General features: G+C 40.2%; 1 protein-coding gene across 1 annotated transcript in view; it reads right to left on the bottom strand.

The window, feature by feature from the left end:
- The window catches only part of EIF5B (eukaryotic translation initiation factor 5B), a 35,833-nt gene extending 18,031 nt beyond the window's left edge, over positions 1–17,802 (bottom strand). The window contains exons 1-7 of the mRNA XM_058824696.1: positions 17,698–17,802; positions 4,802–4,927; positions 4,623–4,710; positions 3,622–4,258; positions 2,937–3,157; positions 2,614–2,764; positions 891–989 (exon numbers count right to left, since the gene is read on the bottom strand). Of these exons, the coding sequence (XP_058680679.1) occupies positions 891–989; positions 2,614–2,764; positions 2,937–3,157; positions 3,622–4,258; positions 4,623–4,710; positions 4,802–4,927; positions 17,698–17,732 (1,357 nt within the window). The 5' untranslated portion in view covers positions 17,733–17,802. The remainder of the gene's footprint in view (positions 1–890; positions 990–2,613; positions 2,765–2,936; positions 3,158–3,621; positions 4,259–4,622; positions 4,711–4,801; positions 4,928–17,697) is intronic.
- Positions 17,803–18,662: the final 860 nt, after the last annotated feature.

The raw sequence follows: 18,662 nt of genomic DNA, 5'->3' as shown, positions 1-18,662 counted from the left end.
GACAGGAAGTTGGTTGCTACATCCTTTCAAAGTGCAAATTGACTGACTTACACAGACAGTTCCACTCCAGCTTATTTGGAAAACACTTGGCCTTCTAAGCAGTTGAACACATTTATAAGATAGGTCAGCTATTGACATTAAAAACTCCTCATTTTCTTTAAAAGACAAGAGAAAACAAAGTAATATTAGTGAACTACCCACACCTCCCCTACTGCTCCATTAAAAATGAAAACTAAAAAAAAAAAGAAAAAAAATTAATGATACAACTCAGATAAGCATAATTTTCAATCCTTTACAAACACTCCATAAATGATAAGCAGGCATGTAACTAATGTCAAAAAAAAAAAAAAAAAAAAGAAAAAACAGCTAAGCAAGAAATACATCTGAAATTTTTAAACTAAGGGTTAGGCTTGAGAAAAGCCACAGTAATCCCCTGGAGGAAAGTAACAAACCACAAAAGTAAGAAACTGACACATTCAACCCACAACTACCAGTGCAATGAATTCCAAAGTTTCAAAGATGCAAGCTCTTTGAACTGCTCTGAACAACTTGCACCCAGGAGCTGAAAACTGGTTTTATATACCAGAAAGCAAATAAACAAACTGTCTCCAATTTAAAAGTACTAAAACTAGGATCAATGTATTTTCATCCTAGGACAAACTCAGACTTAGTTATAAGTCACTATTATTTAAACTACTTTGTATTTGATGTACATATGCACACAAAGCACTCAACATCACATTTGTAAAAGGCCTTTACGACATGTACATCCCCAACATTTAGAAAATCTAAACCCCGAAATGAAATTAGCTTAAGATCAGCTGATTTATTTTAGAAATAATTCCAGAAATGTGACTGATCAATTAGGTATCCCTATATGCAAACTACACCTTCTTTGTTTTCTGGCTGCTGCTGCTGCTTCTTTCTCTTTTTGTCTTCATATATTGGCCTCTTCTTTGGCACAGAGTCTTTCGATGGCACTTCAACACCTGCAAAACAAAGGAAAACCTGTTAAAAAGAAAATCCAGATAATTAATAAACATAAACTTTGGTTTAAATAAGAACATGTTTTCAAAAACTGGAAGATGAAGGAAGAAAGAGTAGAAAGCAGGTTCAATGCATATTTTATCATTTTTAAAAGTTTGAATTCAAAAGTTAGAAAACTTGAAAGAAGTATAGTTCTTCAGATACTCCTGACTGCTCTCAAAAAGAAGTCAGATAACTGGAGGAAGGCAATGGCAATGAAACAAAAAATAAACGAAGCAATCAGATTCTACGGCTGTAGGTTTGAAGTTATCACAAACCTGCATAAAATGCCACGAACACAAATGTCATGATTAACAATTTAAGGTCTGCTATGTAAAAATTGACTTAAAACCTGTCTGCCAATAGTCCTAGTTTCAGACAATTTGGAGCAGTTCACAGGCAGAACTCTTCTTAAATGCTTAAGGTTATTCAGCAGATAACATTTTCCCTCTTGCTGTGAGGGAAGGTTTGTGTTTTTCAATTTGTTTTGGTTGTTCAGGCTTTTGGGTTTTGGTTTGTTTTTTGGTTTTAAGGGTTTTTTAATTGTACAATACTGATGATTTCAGGTATTAAAATAATGCCAGGTTCAATTCACCAGCTTCATCTTTGCCTCACCACAAAGTGGGTGCTGTAATATATGAAGGGATTCCATCAAAACCAGAAGTTTGGTGCAAAGACAAATTAAAAACTGATTTACTGCTGCACATTCAATTTTTTTTCAGGTTTTTTTTGATATTGCAAATCTGACAAAAATGCAGTTGTAGGGGCACAAACAGAAAGATACTACTAGCTACAGCAACAACCAAGGAGAAATAGCCTTCATGTATGTTTAAGAGCTCCAAACATTTTACAAGCTATGAAGATTCCTACATTTATACATCCACCTACCAGTAAAGTGTCAGATACTGTACTCTACAAATACACTCAGCTCCCACAAAGTACTTTCTTTTTTTAGTCACAAACCAGTTACCAAGAACAATTTAGGACATTTTACTTACAACATATTGGACAATTTTACTTCATTCTAATGGAGACAGATTATATTTGACAGAAAAGCAGGAAAGCTCTTACATACTCCTGGCAAAACCCAGAGAAAAACATATCTTCTCCGTGGATTTCCCCATTGTTCTTGACGCAAAACAGTGCACTTGCCTAACTAAGCAGGTGTATTAATTCAACAAGATCCACATCACTGGTCTAACAAGACCTTCAGCACAGCCCATGTGCTTTTCCTGGCCTTTAGACTACACCACTTCTTTAAGTGCTTTTTCCTAAGTTCCAAAAGTAACATCTTTAAACTTTATTTATTTTTGTCTTACACTTTAGATATCCAGCTTTATTAAAAAGCTGTATATCTAAAGTGTAAGACAAAAATACAGGCACTTAAATTTGCTTAAGAAATAAAGGGGAAGGGAGGGCACACACTGCCTTTCTCGACAACAGAGCAGCTTTAGATGGAATCACTCAGTACTTGCCCTCCTAGCTCCAGACAGAAAAAAAATAAACACAGAGCCATAATGGATATAAAGTTTGGTTGGGGTTTTTGGTTCAGTTGGGTTTTAATAATTATGAAGCTCTACTGCTTACCCTGAGCTTGGAGTAGTTTAAGAGTAGCCTCTGCTCTGGCTCTGGCTTCTCGCTGAGCTTTTGTTAAAAGCTTTCCCTCTTTCTTCAAACGCTCCTTCCTCTCTTTTTCCTTCTGTTTCTTCCTTTCTTTCCTCTCTTGCTCTAAGCGTTCCTAGACAAAGAGAAATAAACATGCAGAAACCCTAAAGCATGCTTTACACAACAGCTGCCCAAGCACATTCTGTTTACAAGAACATATTAAGGATTAATTCACTAACTGCACCAGCAAGCAGAGAGATTAAAGTTACTCCCTTATTTTATCACTGGAGTGAGAGATACGGTACCTCCTCTTTGCGCTTTGCTTCAAGTTCTTCCAGTCGTCTTATGCGTTCTTCCTCCTCTCTTTTGGCCCTTTCCTCCTCCTCTTTCATTTTAGCCAAGGCCTCTTGCATGGCTTTCACTGTGGCTTTACTGGGACCCTTCTTCTTCTCTTTCTCTTTTTCTTCTTTCTCACCTTTCTTTTTTTTCTTGTCTTTTTTCTTTTTGTCCCCCTCATTGTCATCAGCTACAGAAAGAAGAGGCATATTTTCAAAGACCCCAGAAATTTCAAAGATACTCTAAGTACAATTTATGTTTTAAATATGATAAATAACATCAAATGAGGAATATTTTCACTGGCTACTGCATAAACATTTAATAATGAAAACAATTAAACTCTCTTATGTCATGGCCTGAAGTCTTAAAGTATCAGAATAACAGGGAAGTGAAAAAGTACTCTTGCAATAGAGAACTCTAATCATATACTGTAATGAGAATTCACCATTTGGCTTGTTTTCTCATATACCTGAACAAACTACAAGCCAGACAACACAGCCACCTGTGAGCCAACACAGAGGCAGACAAGGCTACCAAATTTCTAATACTCACAATTCAAAATAAACCAACACACTAACCTCACTGCCTGACATCTCTCTGGCCTTATGAAAACTATAGTATTTAATTTAAAGTTTAAGAAACCACGTTACAAACCTTCTGTTCCTGCAGCAGTCTCTCCTTTCTCCCCTGTAACTTCAGGAGAAGCCTTCTCTTCAGCTTTTTTTAGAGATTCCTTTGGCTTTGCTGGTTCTTTACCACCTTCTAATTCCTCCTTCTCCTTCTGCTTCCTCAATTTGGCTTTTTCTTCTTCACGTTTTTTTCTTTCACGTTCTTTTTTTTCTGCCTTTTTCTGAGCCACTGTTTTTACTTTGAATGAAGGTTCTTCTTCATCATCCCCACTCTCTGCAGCAGGAGCAGACTTTGGCTTTTGGTTTTTCTTTTGTCCTTTCCTAGACTGGGAAACCTCATCTGATTCATCACCACTCTCGCCTGCAGACACTCCTCCCGCACGCTCTTTGCTTTTCTTAATGTTAGTTTCATCTTCTTCTGACAAATCGTGTTTTTTATTTGACTTTTGAGTTTTCCCTTTGCTTTTCTTAAGCTGTGTCTCATGATCATCATCATCGCTGCCAGAAAGCATGTCTTGTTTTGCTTTCTGAGTTTTTTTGGATTTTTTATCTTTATCTTCCACTTCCTCACTGTCATAGTCATTTTCCAGATTGGCTTTTTTATTCTTTCCTTTCCTTTTTTTATCTTGCTTTGATATGCTTTCTTCATGGTCATTTTCAACCTGGTAATTAAACAATTCAATAATCAGCCATGAAAATTACTTGCCATCATGAACTAAGCATTGAGATTCATCAAGAAAAACCTCTCTTATTGAGCACAAAGTTTGAAAGCAATAACTACTCCTGCTGAGTGTACCATACTTCAGCCCACAAGGAAGATTTATTCTGATTGGATTTGAATAGTTGTCAGCATGACATTTTTTTTGTGACTTTTTACTATGAAAATATGATCAAATATAATTAAAAGACCATGCTAGCCACACATTTCACATAGCATTTCTACTACACCAGAAGTTCTCTGGGACAGAAGTATCTCATATTTTAATTATTTCCTACTAAAAAGCCCACCTCCCTCTCAGTGTTCACCTTTCCTGTAGAAGGTTGTTCCCTGTCAACTTTCCCTCCTTGCGCCTCTATTGACAGTTCCTCCAGCTCCTTCAGGATATCATCTTCACTAAAATAAGAAAGAAGTTAGGGCACTTAAGTAACTGAGTTTTTGGACAATGGAGTAAGATCAGGCAGGTGGAAAAAAAACCCTAACTTACTCAAAATCTTGTTTCTTCTTCTCTTTTTTCTTTTTGCCTTTGGATTTTTGAGGCTCTTGATCCTTTGCAGCTCCAGCACCTTCTATCTCAGCAGCAAGGGCATCAATATCAATATCATCTTTTGCACTGAAATTAAGAAGGAAAGCAGGGTTATCACTAGTTCAAACGTTAGGTTTACATAAGTAGAAGCCATTTGAATAAAAAAAAATAAAAATTTCAAAGTGCAAAATCAATCCTGAAACATATACAATGCAGGAAAAAATGCTCCATGTTTAACAAACGATTATGCACTGTTACCTTATTCCACTCAGTAGGAAGGGAAGGAAAAAACCTTCACACATGTGGTCTGCTTGAAGGGAGGTGGAACAAAAAAACACATTCTGTTCTTGCAACCTCAGCATTGAAAGTTTAGCTGTGCAATTTGATGTAACTTCTTGGAAGAATGTAACTAGACTGTTTGCCTTTGGTCCTCCAAAAGATAAGTTGTTTGGCCCTTCAATTCACAGGTGTCATTGATAGAAAAGCAGCCATCACAATCAAAGTGTAAAAGTAAAGCACAAATTCACAGCCAGGGGATATCCTACTAAGAGATATTTATCTGCTCCTTCAAACACCCTCTAGCAAACAAAAAAACTGCTGTATTGTTATTCAGCAAATAAGTGAAAGTTCTCTACAGCTTCCAACTCACATTAACAGTTACCTGTGCCTTGCCATCAGACAAAAAATTTTATTATCTTTCAAGAAAAGAAGTCTCACAGATGAACAGAGTTCAGCCCCAAGCCAGACTTTAAAGCATATAATAAAAAATACCAATGCAGTTGGTAAGCAATCATTTGTACCACTTGCCTTAGTATTACCTCTTTGAGGTCTAAAGAAAGTCAAAGAAGGTTTTGTACAGGCATTTTACCTAATCACACTCACAGTACAATTGTAGGAAAGGAGACTGATTTACTCCATGCTTCACACTTAGAGCTTCGATACAGAGATCAAAACTGGTCTGATGCTACTTTTATCACAACTTGCAATTTCAAAACTCATTTATTCAACAAGCTGTTAATATTTCATTTAACTGCCTCTTAGATAACTGGACAGAAAACTGTTGTTTTACAATTTCACTGTCCCATTTATTAGCAGCCACTCAGGATAAATCAGCCAAAGGCTGACTCACCAAATACCCAAAACTATATCCAGAAAATAAGAGAAATAAATTTCTTCCAGATTCAGGACTTTCAAGATATCAGCAAATTCTAAACTACCAGAATTCTAAACTTCAGTTGAGCCAATTTATAAATCCAGAAGTTAAATCTTAATAAAGAAAACCAAGTATTTCATTAGTCAGCTACAGATTCTAAAATTCAGTAAGTCTAAGTTGCAGTTCTCTTTGCAAAAAGGAAAGGGCTGGATTCTTCTGCAAGTGAATGCTGACATACTGGGAATATGCAAGTCACCAAAATTGTCTACATGTGACAACAGCACAATTAAGCAACAAAGTATGTAATTTCTTTAAAGGCCAAGATTGATTATTTGTATTTTTAAATCTTATCTTTTCTTCTGGGTAGACTGGACAAACCAAATAAAAAGCTGCACAACAAAGTACCTCACAGTACAGCACCTGTATTGCCAGAGACACTTTTAGTCAAGAGAAGAAAAAACACACCTAAAATACACCTAGGAACACTTCCTCATGTGCTCATTTGTAATACATTTGTCAAAAGAAATTTTGTCTCAAATAGTTAATGCAAGTTCTCTAAAGTAATCCTTGCCTCCCTCAAGAGAAAATACACATTTTGGCCATTCTCACCCTAAGATGATTTGATGCTTAAGCAATTCAAGTGCCATTTTTATAAGCAGTTTAACTGGCTATATATTAGGGCTAACAGCTAAAATAAAAACGCCACTCACTTCTATACCTAGAATTAAAGCCCTAACGTCAGGCTAACTACATTACATCCAGGCCTACACATAGGCCCTCAAACTTGTTTTTGCATTGATTGCTGAGTATCAAGTTCATTAAGCACATTTGCTTACCTCCTTTTCCTCTAAGAGTTAATGGAGGAGACTGGGTCATACCCAAGCCTGAAGCAGATTTAAAGCACCAAACATGTGCTCTACTACTACTTCCTGCAAGGCTGCACTGCTCCCCTTACTACAGCATCTTAATCATGTGGTTGTTCAGATGCCAAAGCACCAGGCCTTTACACAGCTCAGATTTCACATGGAAATTACCAAGGCTGACTTTTCACAATGCAGTACAGCAGAAAGTTATGTCCAAACACAAAACACAAGCAAAGAAGATGTCACATCTCATGCGGTATCTCATGTTCTCCAGGGTACAGGCTTTGAGAGGGTAAGGTTTTATTTGCTGTTAAATCAACTCACTTCAACCAAACTTTCAAGAAGAAAAGTTCTTAAAAGGAAAAAAAGACCTCAAACACTGAAAAAAACATTTGACAGACATTAAGTTTTAACACCCACCAGCAAAAACAGTTGAGAACTAATAATAATAATAATAAAGATTGCCCAGCTGTCACAATATCAGCATCAATGCAAAAGCCTTTCCAAACTTGTCTTTCATTGTTTAGTTTCTGAAAAAATGGTCAATGGTTTCTGACCAAAAACAAACCAACAAAAAAAACCCAAGCAAACAAACCAACCAACCAAAGAATCCTCTATACTTTCCACTACACTTTCATTTACTAAGAAGTGACAGAGCAAGCTTCAAGTATTTGAGCCTCAGTGAAGTAAGAAGTAAAATTAAGGCTGCATGCAATTATAGACATAGCTATAACTCATAAGAACTAACAAGAATATCATTGGAAACCTAAGGAACTCAAACACTGGTTTCCATGACTATAAGTTTATTCCCATAGTGATCTTGAATTTCCTTCACTTTTAAAACTCTAATAATATTCCACTAGGATTTCAGAATAAAGCTGAAAAGAAAATCAAGAAGGTGCTCCCCTCCACTCCTGGGAGATTCTTATTTCTTTTTATAAGGAACCACTACACTCAGATTTCCTATGGGCATGGTTAGATACATCACAGAACCTTTTCTTGTAAAGGCTTTTAAGCAGTCCCCCAACACACATTTCAGAAACCCAAACATTCTTTCAGGAGCCTCCTTCTCCAAGATCTCCTAAGGTCCCCATTCAGCCTTTACTAGGGTCCAACTCTAAGAGGGCTTGATTCAGGAACCTGAAAGGACTGGAATGCTCATGAGGTTTTCAATTTCGACCTCAAACTGCTTTTGTATGAAGACTTCAAACACAGATTTCACAGCCTCACCACCTTAGAGCATTCAAGCCATAATGCTTTGGCACTTAAAAAAACCCCTCACATTTCCGCAACATAAGAGGCTCAAGGAGATCTGGAAAAGTGCTACTGCACTGCAGAGATGGAGTCACTTCCCTGATTTTCCTTTGTTTCAGAGACATAGCCTAAGCCACCTCTGTTATTCACATACTTGATTTCAGCCTCTATTTTTGTTGCCAGATATAAAAAGAGTTTTGATATTGCTAAAGCAGCATTTCAATGCATTACATTACAGCAGGAATTAGGTGTGTGTACTTCACTTAAACCTAAACAAGCAGTTTTCAAAAACATGGCTGCAGACATTTTTCCACAGAGGTCTGTGCCTAAGGTAGGGCAAAATTCTGCAGTGGGAAAATACAAGTCACATTAATTAAAGGAGAGTGCAGTAATCATTAACATGTACACAGAGATCACTATATTTCATATATCAAACAAAATATTTTTTCTTTAGAATTACATTACTAATCAAAAAGAAAGTGCTCATCATTTTCCCTACACAATTTCACTGCCTTTTGTCATTTAAGCAAGATTACAGTAATGTAAATCTTTAAAATAGCATACAGGAACATTTACATACTTTATACTGAAAAAATATTTCCCTTGATGCCCTAGAAGCTACATTAAGAACTCTACTGTTTCCCAAAAGGGTTTCAGTACAGGTTGTCTGCACAAACCAATGAACACCTGTATTACATGGGAGAATCCACTTAAGGACAGATTCCTGAATATTGACTGGGTCACAAGTTAAAAGCTGTCCTAACACAACACTCTGTACAAAGCTAGGATCAAATATTCCCAGACCATCCCAAGTAAGTGTTTGGAGATTTTTATGATGGACTTAGGCAACAGAAGAAATTCAGTAACCTAACTCATACAAACAAAGCATCAGATCAGGCCAGCAACACAAATTGATACCCAAAACACAACCTAAGCTGCTCATGTTAAACAAAAATGTTCAACAACAAATAAGGCTACAATTCCAAATCCTGCCTACAAGTATTAAATTTCTTTCAGTGGGAAGAATAAAACAGCTAGGAAATAAAAGAGCTGTCACCTACCACTGCTCAGTCAGATGTACAAAGACATCCAGTAGCTCTGCTATTTATAAGATCCCACACAGTTGCAAGCTATTGAGTCAGAAAAGGGAAAAAAAATCTTGTGACTGATAGATGCAGAGTCTGTAGAAAAAAAAGCCAAAACTTCTGCTGTGTTTCTTTTGCTGTTACAGCAAGGAAACAGTATTAAAGACTAGGAACACACTTTAAAAACAAACCAACCAACCCCTCAGCTAATACATCACATCTACCAAAAACACTAAAAACACCTTAAGGTGTTTGGTTTATTTTATCTGAGGGGGTGTTTATTTTTTTTTAAACACAAGAAACAAGCACAGTTTTGGATGGAGTTCTTTTTCTGATGCAATAGCCTGCAACAACCAGAACCTAGAAATTCCCTGGGGAAGCCATCTGGATACCAGAGTTGACCTAAACACAAACTCTGATTTACAGATACTGAAATTAACATTAGTCCTAGTTTTCGCATTCTAGGGTTTACTCTAGTCTTTTACAGGCATGCTTTCCCATTTCGGTTAAAAAAAACCCTCACACAGTGAAGTTGACAGTTTCTAATACTTGTTCACAATTAGCAAGATTTATTTTTAAGTTCTGAAGTTCCACCATTTCTTTCAGTCAACAATATTACAGGTGTTTATCAGTGCACCACTCACCAGAACAGAAGCTGTCATGTTCCAAATCAAGATTTAAACCTACAATTCTCAAATAACAAAAAATAGCAATGCTCCCTAATAAAGTACATCAGAACAGTTACAAGTACATTTCAACTATTTATCACTTCTCTCTTCCATGGAAGTTAAAAACTTACTTCAAGTACTGACATAGTTAATATATTCATCATCAGGGATTTTCATAGTGTGAACCTGCCATACCTAGGACAGATCCTGTCTGCAACAGAATCTCTGTAACAGACAAATGTGGGCATGGAAATCTGAAAGACCTCCTCAGCACTGCCCAGGAAAACAAAGCCAAATGCAGGAAGACAGTACTACAGCTATTGAAATAGGAGTTAATAAGCTTTTATCATTTACTTTGCTCAATGAACTTCTGCAGCTAAAATGCATAATTGCCTTTCCCTGCCAAACAAGCTCTTCCAGCTTTCCCTGCTGGTTCTAGTGCAGGAAAGCCTGACCAAGAGCATTTCACAGACTCTAATAACAGACAAGCTCATTACATTAGTAAGACCACCAGCAAACATGCATGTTTTCCTCCCATGCTTTCTTAAAGCCACACACAGTTAGGACTTCCAGTACACTTATTACAGTACCTACAAGACATATCCCCAAAGAGAGGAAAAACTTCATTATAAACAGGCACTGTGCAGCTACACAGGACAGAGATGGCATCCTGACCAGGCAACAGAGATAAAGGGCAAAGAAAAACTACTAATCCATTCAGGAACAGAAAGAGTGGAGCAATAGATTATACAAAGGAGCTGAGCTGCCCTCATTCATATCAATTTGACTCTATTGAAATTAGGTAAATGAAACTGAGGAAAATAAATGGAAGAATTCAGCTTAAAATGAGACTAAACTACTGGAAATCCAACTTCCAGCTTTGCAAACAAAGTTGACAGGATAACGCTGTCCTGCTGAAAGCAAAACTAAAGTGTACACACAGACTAAAAAATTACAAACACTTTCTGATCCATTGCACTGAGCAACACAAATATGATTACTTATGCTTGCCTTCATCTTACAGTGAGCATGCTAACTTAAATCATGCTAAAAATCTCTTACTTAGGATTGGTTTTCAGCTGTCTTTGTTAAGGTGAAGTTGAAACATAAGAGAACACTGTACAATTAACACCAGACTGAAACAAAGAAACTAAACTTTCATGTGCAAGGGGCAGAAGAGTCAGCAAGCTGACACAGCAGGAAAGTTGCATCACTGCTGCGAGCTCACTGCCCGCATTCCTGCATAATCAGAAGACTCATTTTTGCTGAGGCAACCTTGGAGATATTTCATCAGTTGCATTACACCAGCTCTTCTAACCACCTTCAAAAGAACATCACTGTCATTAAGTAATTTTCTTTGCTTAAGAAAAAAAGTCCTTGACCTTCAAAAAGACTGAAGAGAAGCTAAACCATTACATTACATAAACACATCTCTTTCCATGTGTTTGGTTTTGCTTTAGACCAAGTAAAACTAATACCTCTAGACAGATCTTTATCCTTGTTTCCCTAGAGCACCTTATCCATCCTCCACATGTGTGAGCCATAAACCCAGTAATAAGATGCATTTCTAAATACAAGATTATCCAAAACCAGCAAGTTACCAATGCTGAATGATGTACTTGTAGCTGTTTTCACCTGTAGTATTAAGACTGTTTGAAAGACAGAATGCTAGTTCAAGTTCTTCTAGAGCACCTGGTTTAACCAGTGCCAAAACATAAGCCATTTTGGAAGTACTCATTTAATTGTTCAAAACCCCACATCACCAATTCGTTCTTTAAGTGGGTTATGAAATGAAAAATGCAGGCATCTGCTGGCTCAGCAAGGCTATTCCAAACAAAGCCCTAGCCTTTTTCTCATTTTGGCCTATCAAAGTACATCAACACCACAAGCTTCTTTTTTTGGTTTTGTTTTTACCTCCACTGAAAACATTTAACTTATATTTGACTGAGACAGTTTGAAATTCAGGAAAGAAAGAACTGTGCTCCTTTCTCAGCCCAGAAAATGAAGGAGTGCCCACGTGAGTACCAGCTACACAATCCAGCAGTGCTGCTTAAAGAATAAAAATAAAATCTCAGCCCCAGAAACAGGACACCCTCCTCTTGCCTCTTCCTCACACTAAGGTAGGGGAGGGAAGAATTTACTTCCTTGCCCATTCCCAGCCACATTTTCCCCTCTTATCAGCTCAGGCAAGCCAGTGGCCACAAGTCCATGCAGAAAACCCTTTTTGGGCAGCAGATGAAAACACACACCTGGTTTGTACTGTGGGCCCAAAAGCACTGAGTGCACTGCAATGGAAGCAGGAACACCACAGGGCTTGCATGTCCAGCAGCCCAACTGAACTGAGTTTCACTTGGAACTACACCTTGGTGATTTTTCATAGGTGAAGGAAGCTGGTGAAGCCACCTAATTACATGAGAGAGCAAGGAAGTAAAATCTGACTAAAAGGGTAATTGCTTTTCATTCAAGCTCCCAAGACAATGATTCCATTATTAATATTAAAGAGTCATGCCTTCTCTTTCAAGTTTGGCTGGAGAAAAAAAGTAGCATAACTATCAGCTAAGCACCACCTTCTGAAGAAAAAGATAGAGAACTACATCTTTAACCCAAACAGATTCTAGAAAAATAAGAAGTCTCTTTTATATAACCCAGATTAAAAAAAAAGGAGAAAACACCAAACCAAATGAGCAATCAAAAAAGGAAGAAAAGAAAATCATCAAAGAAAAAAAAAAAAAAAGCACAAACCACAACCCCACAACCTAAAATTCCCATTTAAACAAAGATATAGCAAAACTTCAAGATAAAAAGCTTCTCTTCATGGTTCAGTTTAGGTGTTTGTATCTCAAGAGAATAAGATGACTAAAAGCATGGAATATGAAACACTAAGTAAAAAACTAGCATTCCATCTTCCCTGAACAAGTTCTTTGGGGTTTTTTTTATTGTTTAAGAAAAGTGCAAAGACAACAGAAACTACCACCAAGTTCAGTGTTTCAAAACTTCTATATCCCACATATCTCACTGTATAAAATCAATATATATCACAAAAACACCATTTAAAACAACTTCAGAACTACACTTTACATTGCCCATAATCCTGAAGAGCAAATGATGCTCACCTACATGAACTGTAATTAAAACCAATACCTCATCTTACAGCATGTACTTAAAGAAACACATTTCAGGCTTTCAGAAGTCTTCAGAGAACTGAAACAACAGGTTCTGCAATTCCCAATGGCTTGCACTGTACTATTGTCATACTTTTCATGAACAGTAGTTACACATGAGATTTAGATGCCACCATGAAGATAGTGAAAAGAATAAAGATTTCCACAAGAAAAGCTGCTTCTTACAATCTCCCTAGTGTAGTGCAGTGGTTTTTGGTTTATGCTGCCCTTACTGCAAATATTTCATGATCCTTATAGACTGTTTACAATGATGCTTTGCTTTAAAATAAAATCCAACAAGTATATATCATTTTCTTGTAAATATGAAAAGCTCTAAGTTTGGGGGAAACAGAAATACACATTTGCATAGAACAGGACAACAAATTTCTGTAATGGTGAATTTATTTTGCATTATTTTACTCCATCTTTCAGTACAAAATCTTCCAGATGAGATTTGAAAAACAGGGATTTCAAGGGTTTATCAGCTATTGTCCTTGATGGAGCTGCAGAAACCTTTGCTTGCGGAAATATTTTTGAGAAGTAGATAACTTGCAGTGACACTGGTGTACAGAATGTTTCCAAACTCTGTTCTAGCCTTCACAGAACTTCCCCACACAACATTGAGAAGATTGTACTTAACACACTAATAAAAAAGGAACCAGACTGACAAGTAGACAGTACCAGATAAAATACACAGCATCAGTAAGAGTCTTATTTTAGCAGCTGTGTTCATTCTGGGCTGCAGAATCACAGCCAGCACCTGTAATTTCCAAAGCAATAGGCATGAATGATCAGAGTGGAATGCCTAGGCAACAGGTCACATTATTAAAGGGCAGAAGAATAAACACAGCTAAACACTACCTACTGGAAGCTAAGAAAAACTATTAAGAGAAAAAGAAGGTGACTTAAAGCTGGGAGAAGAGGACCAACACATGACAAGCTAACACCTTCAAAGGGAAAGATCCATATTCTAGGCAAGCAATAATCTGTAACATAGAGTACATAGCACACTCACTAGGAAGTCTGCAGCAGCAATTTGAGGATCAGATTCAAAGCAGAGTTCTGTGGTTTATAACAGCCTTTCTTCACAAACATTAAAAAAAAATCTAACTAAATTTCAAAGACAGCAGGATGGAACCTTGACATACCTTCTGCCGTTACACCATATCAAAGAACCAAAGCACAACAGCCCTCCCAAAAGGAGCTAGACTGTACATCAGAGAGCCTGCTCTTCAATTAGAAAAGCTTGAAAACTCAGATCTCTCATATTCTTATTGAAATACTTCCCATGAAACTTCATTTGAAAATGAGTGATCACCACAAACACAAAAATTTTGAAGAGGAAACAATTAAAGCAACTTCCCCATTCAGGCTTAGGAGCTATTTTTACCCAAGACACTCTCCACCTTTAGAAAGCACCTAACACACCACAAAGTCACCATGTATTTGACCATTCTAGATAAATATGTTCTCATTGGCAGATGCACAGCAGCAGGAGCCACTAACAGAGCTGCAGAAGGGCATAACAGAGGTGCTGGCATAGTATAGATTTGTTGTATAGATTTGCAGTGTTTTCATAACAGGCTACAGTCTTGCCTTTCATTCTTTTCCTGCTCATCACAGCTATCATCTCACTCAGGGTCTTTGTTATTACACAAACAGGTGTAAGTACATAGAGACAAAATTCATCCTCAGCCTCATTTCCCCCCACACATCAATACCTATTGCTATGACCACTACCATACTCAGCAGAAACAGGGCACGAGGAAACTCCACTACAGAAGTCAAATGGGGCTGAGGGGAGAAAAGCAGAGTAAAGATTACTTGTACCTTACATAATCTGTCTCAGTGTGTCAAGCAGAAAATCTCCTTCCTGTCACCACATGGATTCTCAAACAAATATTCACAGCATAAACATAACCACCTGCACCTTCCCACATGCTTCCTCTGCGCTACAAGTTGTGCCCGTGAGCTGCCACACACTTTGGGAGCTGCAGCCAACAAGGATATAAAGGACTGTACCTGTAACATAACTGTAAAAGGAGGGAATAAATAGTACAGCACTATATGGCACAGAGCTGAAAACACAGCAAGCAAATCCAGCTGGAAGCCTTTGATTACACAGGGCCATTCCTCTCTCACTTCACCAGAAATGGAGGGGAGACTGATGGGGGATTTTGGAGCTCCAAATTCAAGCCACAGATGCAAACATGCCGTGCATCTTCTCTCCCAGGGGAACGTGACATTCACAAGGATGTCACCTAGAACCAAGACCCCCAGAAAATGAAAGTCACCTCTGCAGGTAACACCTGCTCCAAAACATGACTGGCCTTCCAGGTCCATCCTCACTTCCATCCCTCAAAGCCCCTGCTACAAACCACAGCCAGTGTATCCATCCTGTCCTGTTTTCCCAAACACATGCCTGTTTGTACTCTCCCTCACCACCCCTCTCCCTGCCATAGCCCTGTCACTGCTGGGAGCAATTACTGAGCAGGGTACTGCACTGGCAAGACTGGGACTAAAGCCTGTCAAGGCTTACTTTGGCTGAACTCCTGACCTGCTGCAACTGTTCCTTCATTTAGCTGTGACAGCAGTTTCTCCCATTAACCAGGTGCCCATGCCCCATTGGTGCTACTGCTGTTCACCTGGGCATGCTGCAAGCAGTTTCATATAGCATCAGTGACAAACAGTCACTGCACAGAATGAGAGAATCACAAGGCCACAACAATAATGCAGTGTAGAGAAATGCAGGCCTGGTGTGGGAGCAGTGGCCTTGGGAAGGGAAGAGACAGGACACAGCAGGCACAGGCACATGTGACAAACAGAGATGGCTTCCACAGAGCCGGCACAGGACGCCCCACAGCTTGAGAGACGCTGGCTAAAAGAAACACAGACCTGAACAAAATTGGCCTTAGGGATAACAAACAAGAAAGAAATAGTATTTAGTACACAGTGCCTTTCTCTTATGTGGATGGACTGTGGAGCTAACCAATGGTGGTAGCTAACCACAGAGCTTCATGGAATAACCAGTGAAGAGCAAAGTCACATCCCCAAGCACATAAAACAATCCCAAGTGGATCCCAGAGCGAGGAAGATGAAACCACAACCATGAGCAATCACACACAGCCGGTGAAGGACACCTGATGCTGACAGCTCTCTGTATCAGCTCACACCAGCACCAGGATGAAACCACCGACCTTAGGACTTGGCAACAGGGAGCACAACTACTGTAACTGCACCAGAATTCTTTCTTTTTTGCAACATTAAGATCTGATGTAATAATAATTCGGCTGTCAAGATTTCAACTATTCTAACAAGAAATTCTTGACCTTTTCTTTAAGGTGTGCTTCCATTTTTAGACATTTTGTGTCGACATGCCCACATCAGAGAGGCCTGTGCTCAGTAATTCACACAGAGAATGAAGAGAGAACGAAGTATCCAGCAGGAACCAAGACTCTCACAGTGCTCCCTGCACACCAGCCACTACCCCTGAAACAGCCCCAAGAAGCAGAGTTTCAGTACCCACAGGCTTTTCCATGCATTTGGCATCTCCCAAACTGCGTACAAAGATGGGCACTAGATCTTCTTTCCTTTAGGGCACAAATGTCCAACCCTTCCCTCTTCTTTCTCAAGCCACACTCAACTCACCTCCTCACCAGAGCTGCTCTCTCCTCACCAGAGCTATTCCTGTCAAATACAGCCCGTGAAACAAGATGATAACGATACTAAAAAGCAGCACATATGGTACGGCAAAAGGCATCAGGAAAAACAGACAGAAAGGAAAATACCTCACTGAGAAAACAGTCATTACCCAGAAAGGACCGGTGAAACTGAAACAGTTTATACCCTACTGTGATACAGAGTAACAGCCTTAAGTAATCATCAATACATGCTTAAGCAATAAGTTCTTAAAGATGAAATAGTATTTTGTGACACAGCTGTCATGGGGAGAACTTCCAGAGGAGAAACACTTAATGTCTCAAAGAAAAAACGTTGTAGTTTCCAGTTCATACACGTTTCAAGACATCAGTTTTCATTTAACTACCTGTCACTATTAAAAACTAAAACCACTCTTTGAACTTATTGTTTCTTTGTATTATTACTCTATAGTGACAAGTAAAAATATATTCTCCCCTGCTAGTGTATACATACACAATGTCATTCGATCAGCATTCCATATGGTTAATACAGCTGCCTTCATAGGAAACTCTTCGACACAAAAAAGTTCACAGATGGGGCATTGTCCACGACGATACGAATACAGCGACAGAGGGGACTCTCTTATCAACCAACCACTAAAATATCCAACATTTTCATTTATTAGGCAAGCGCACGAAACATGTAGATATGAGTGTCACAGCACGATCTATAGCACTAACGCCCAGTGAGAGATAAAAAGTAATTAAGAAACGCACATTTGAATCACTTCAGTTGCACTAAGCAGCTATTTTCTAGCTGGAAATCGAGCTGCCTGCCCCTTCACGGACAAACACCCGCACGGCCAGGCCGAGCCGGGCCTGGCGCGCCCCGCCTGCGATGAGGCCGCGAGCCCCGGCCGGGCCCGGCGCCTGACTCAGCGCCGTGTGGGCCGTGTCACGGCGCCGCGGGCGGCCCGGCGCGGGGGTCCCTGCGGCGAGGCGGGGGAACGGGAGGGGGTTCCCCGGATCCCTCACCTCTCCTCGCTCCGGTTCTTCTGCTTCTTGCCCATGGCGGCGGCACCGGCGCGCGACCCCTCAGCGCTGACCGCGCGCCGCCCCGCGCGCCGCCCCGCGCATATGGCACCGCCGCGCGCCGCGCACGCGCCTGCCCCGCCCCTAGCCCCGCCCCGCGAGCCTCCGCGCGCCAGCGCCCCCTGGCGGCCGGAGGGGGAACGGGCCCGGCCCGGCCCGGCTGCTCTCGGGCGCTCCGGACGCCGAGCGGCCGCGAGAAACCGGCCTTGTTCGCCTCACTTTGGACGTTGGGCAGCCCCCGGAAAACGTCTGAGTGACGCCCCGAATCTTGTAGCTTCCCTCCTGGTCCTCAGGAGCCGCGGGAAATGTCTAAATGATGCCCCCAGTCTGTAGTTTCCCTCTAGCCCTCCTGCCTTTCCAGGGGCCCCAGGACGTCCGGGCAGGATTGTGGCCCGTTTGGCCATGAAACCTGACTGATAGTCAAAATAAACACGTTTGAAAAGTTTTACCTGGAGGCAAATGGGATAGCTCAGCCAAAGTGGGAGAATGAAGAGGCTAAGGGGGAGGTTTTCATGGAGCAAGTCAGCAGTACAGTGACCAAGGAATCATTTTGGTGCGGGAGATGCCCGGGACACGTCCCGCAGCCCTTCCCGGGGCTCTGCCGGTCCGTCACCCCCAGCACCTCCCCGCCTACCTCGTAGGCGAAGTGTAACCAGTGTACCGTCTCCCCTGAGGTGACTGGCCTTCTACCTAGCAGGGGGGCTAGGAGGCAGCACTGAGTTTATGGCAGACACCTAATGGAGCTTCCTCCAGGCATTTAAAGTACGGTAATTCCCTCCCCGCTGCCAGATTTCCTCAGTGTACAATGCTTTCCCTCCCACTCCCCTCCAAGGAGCCCAGGGAGCAGGTGCTGCGCTCTCTCACAGGAGAGGGCCCGGGTCCCACTGCTGCGGGGCAGGAGGAGATGG

This window comes from Ammospiza caudacuta, chromosome 2 (assembly GCF_027887145.1).
Source record: "Ammospiza caudacuta isolate bAmmCau1 chromosome 2, bAmmCau1.pri, whole genome shotgun sequence".
NCBI classification, from domain to species: domain Eukaryota; kingdom Metazoa; phylum Chordata; class Aves; order Passeriformes; family Passerellidae; genus Ammospiza; species Ammospiza caudacuta.
The sequence above is the reverse complement of the archived record's forward strand: the minus strand, read 5'-3'. Positions and strand labels throughout refer to the sequence as shown.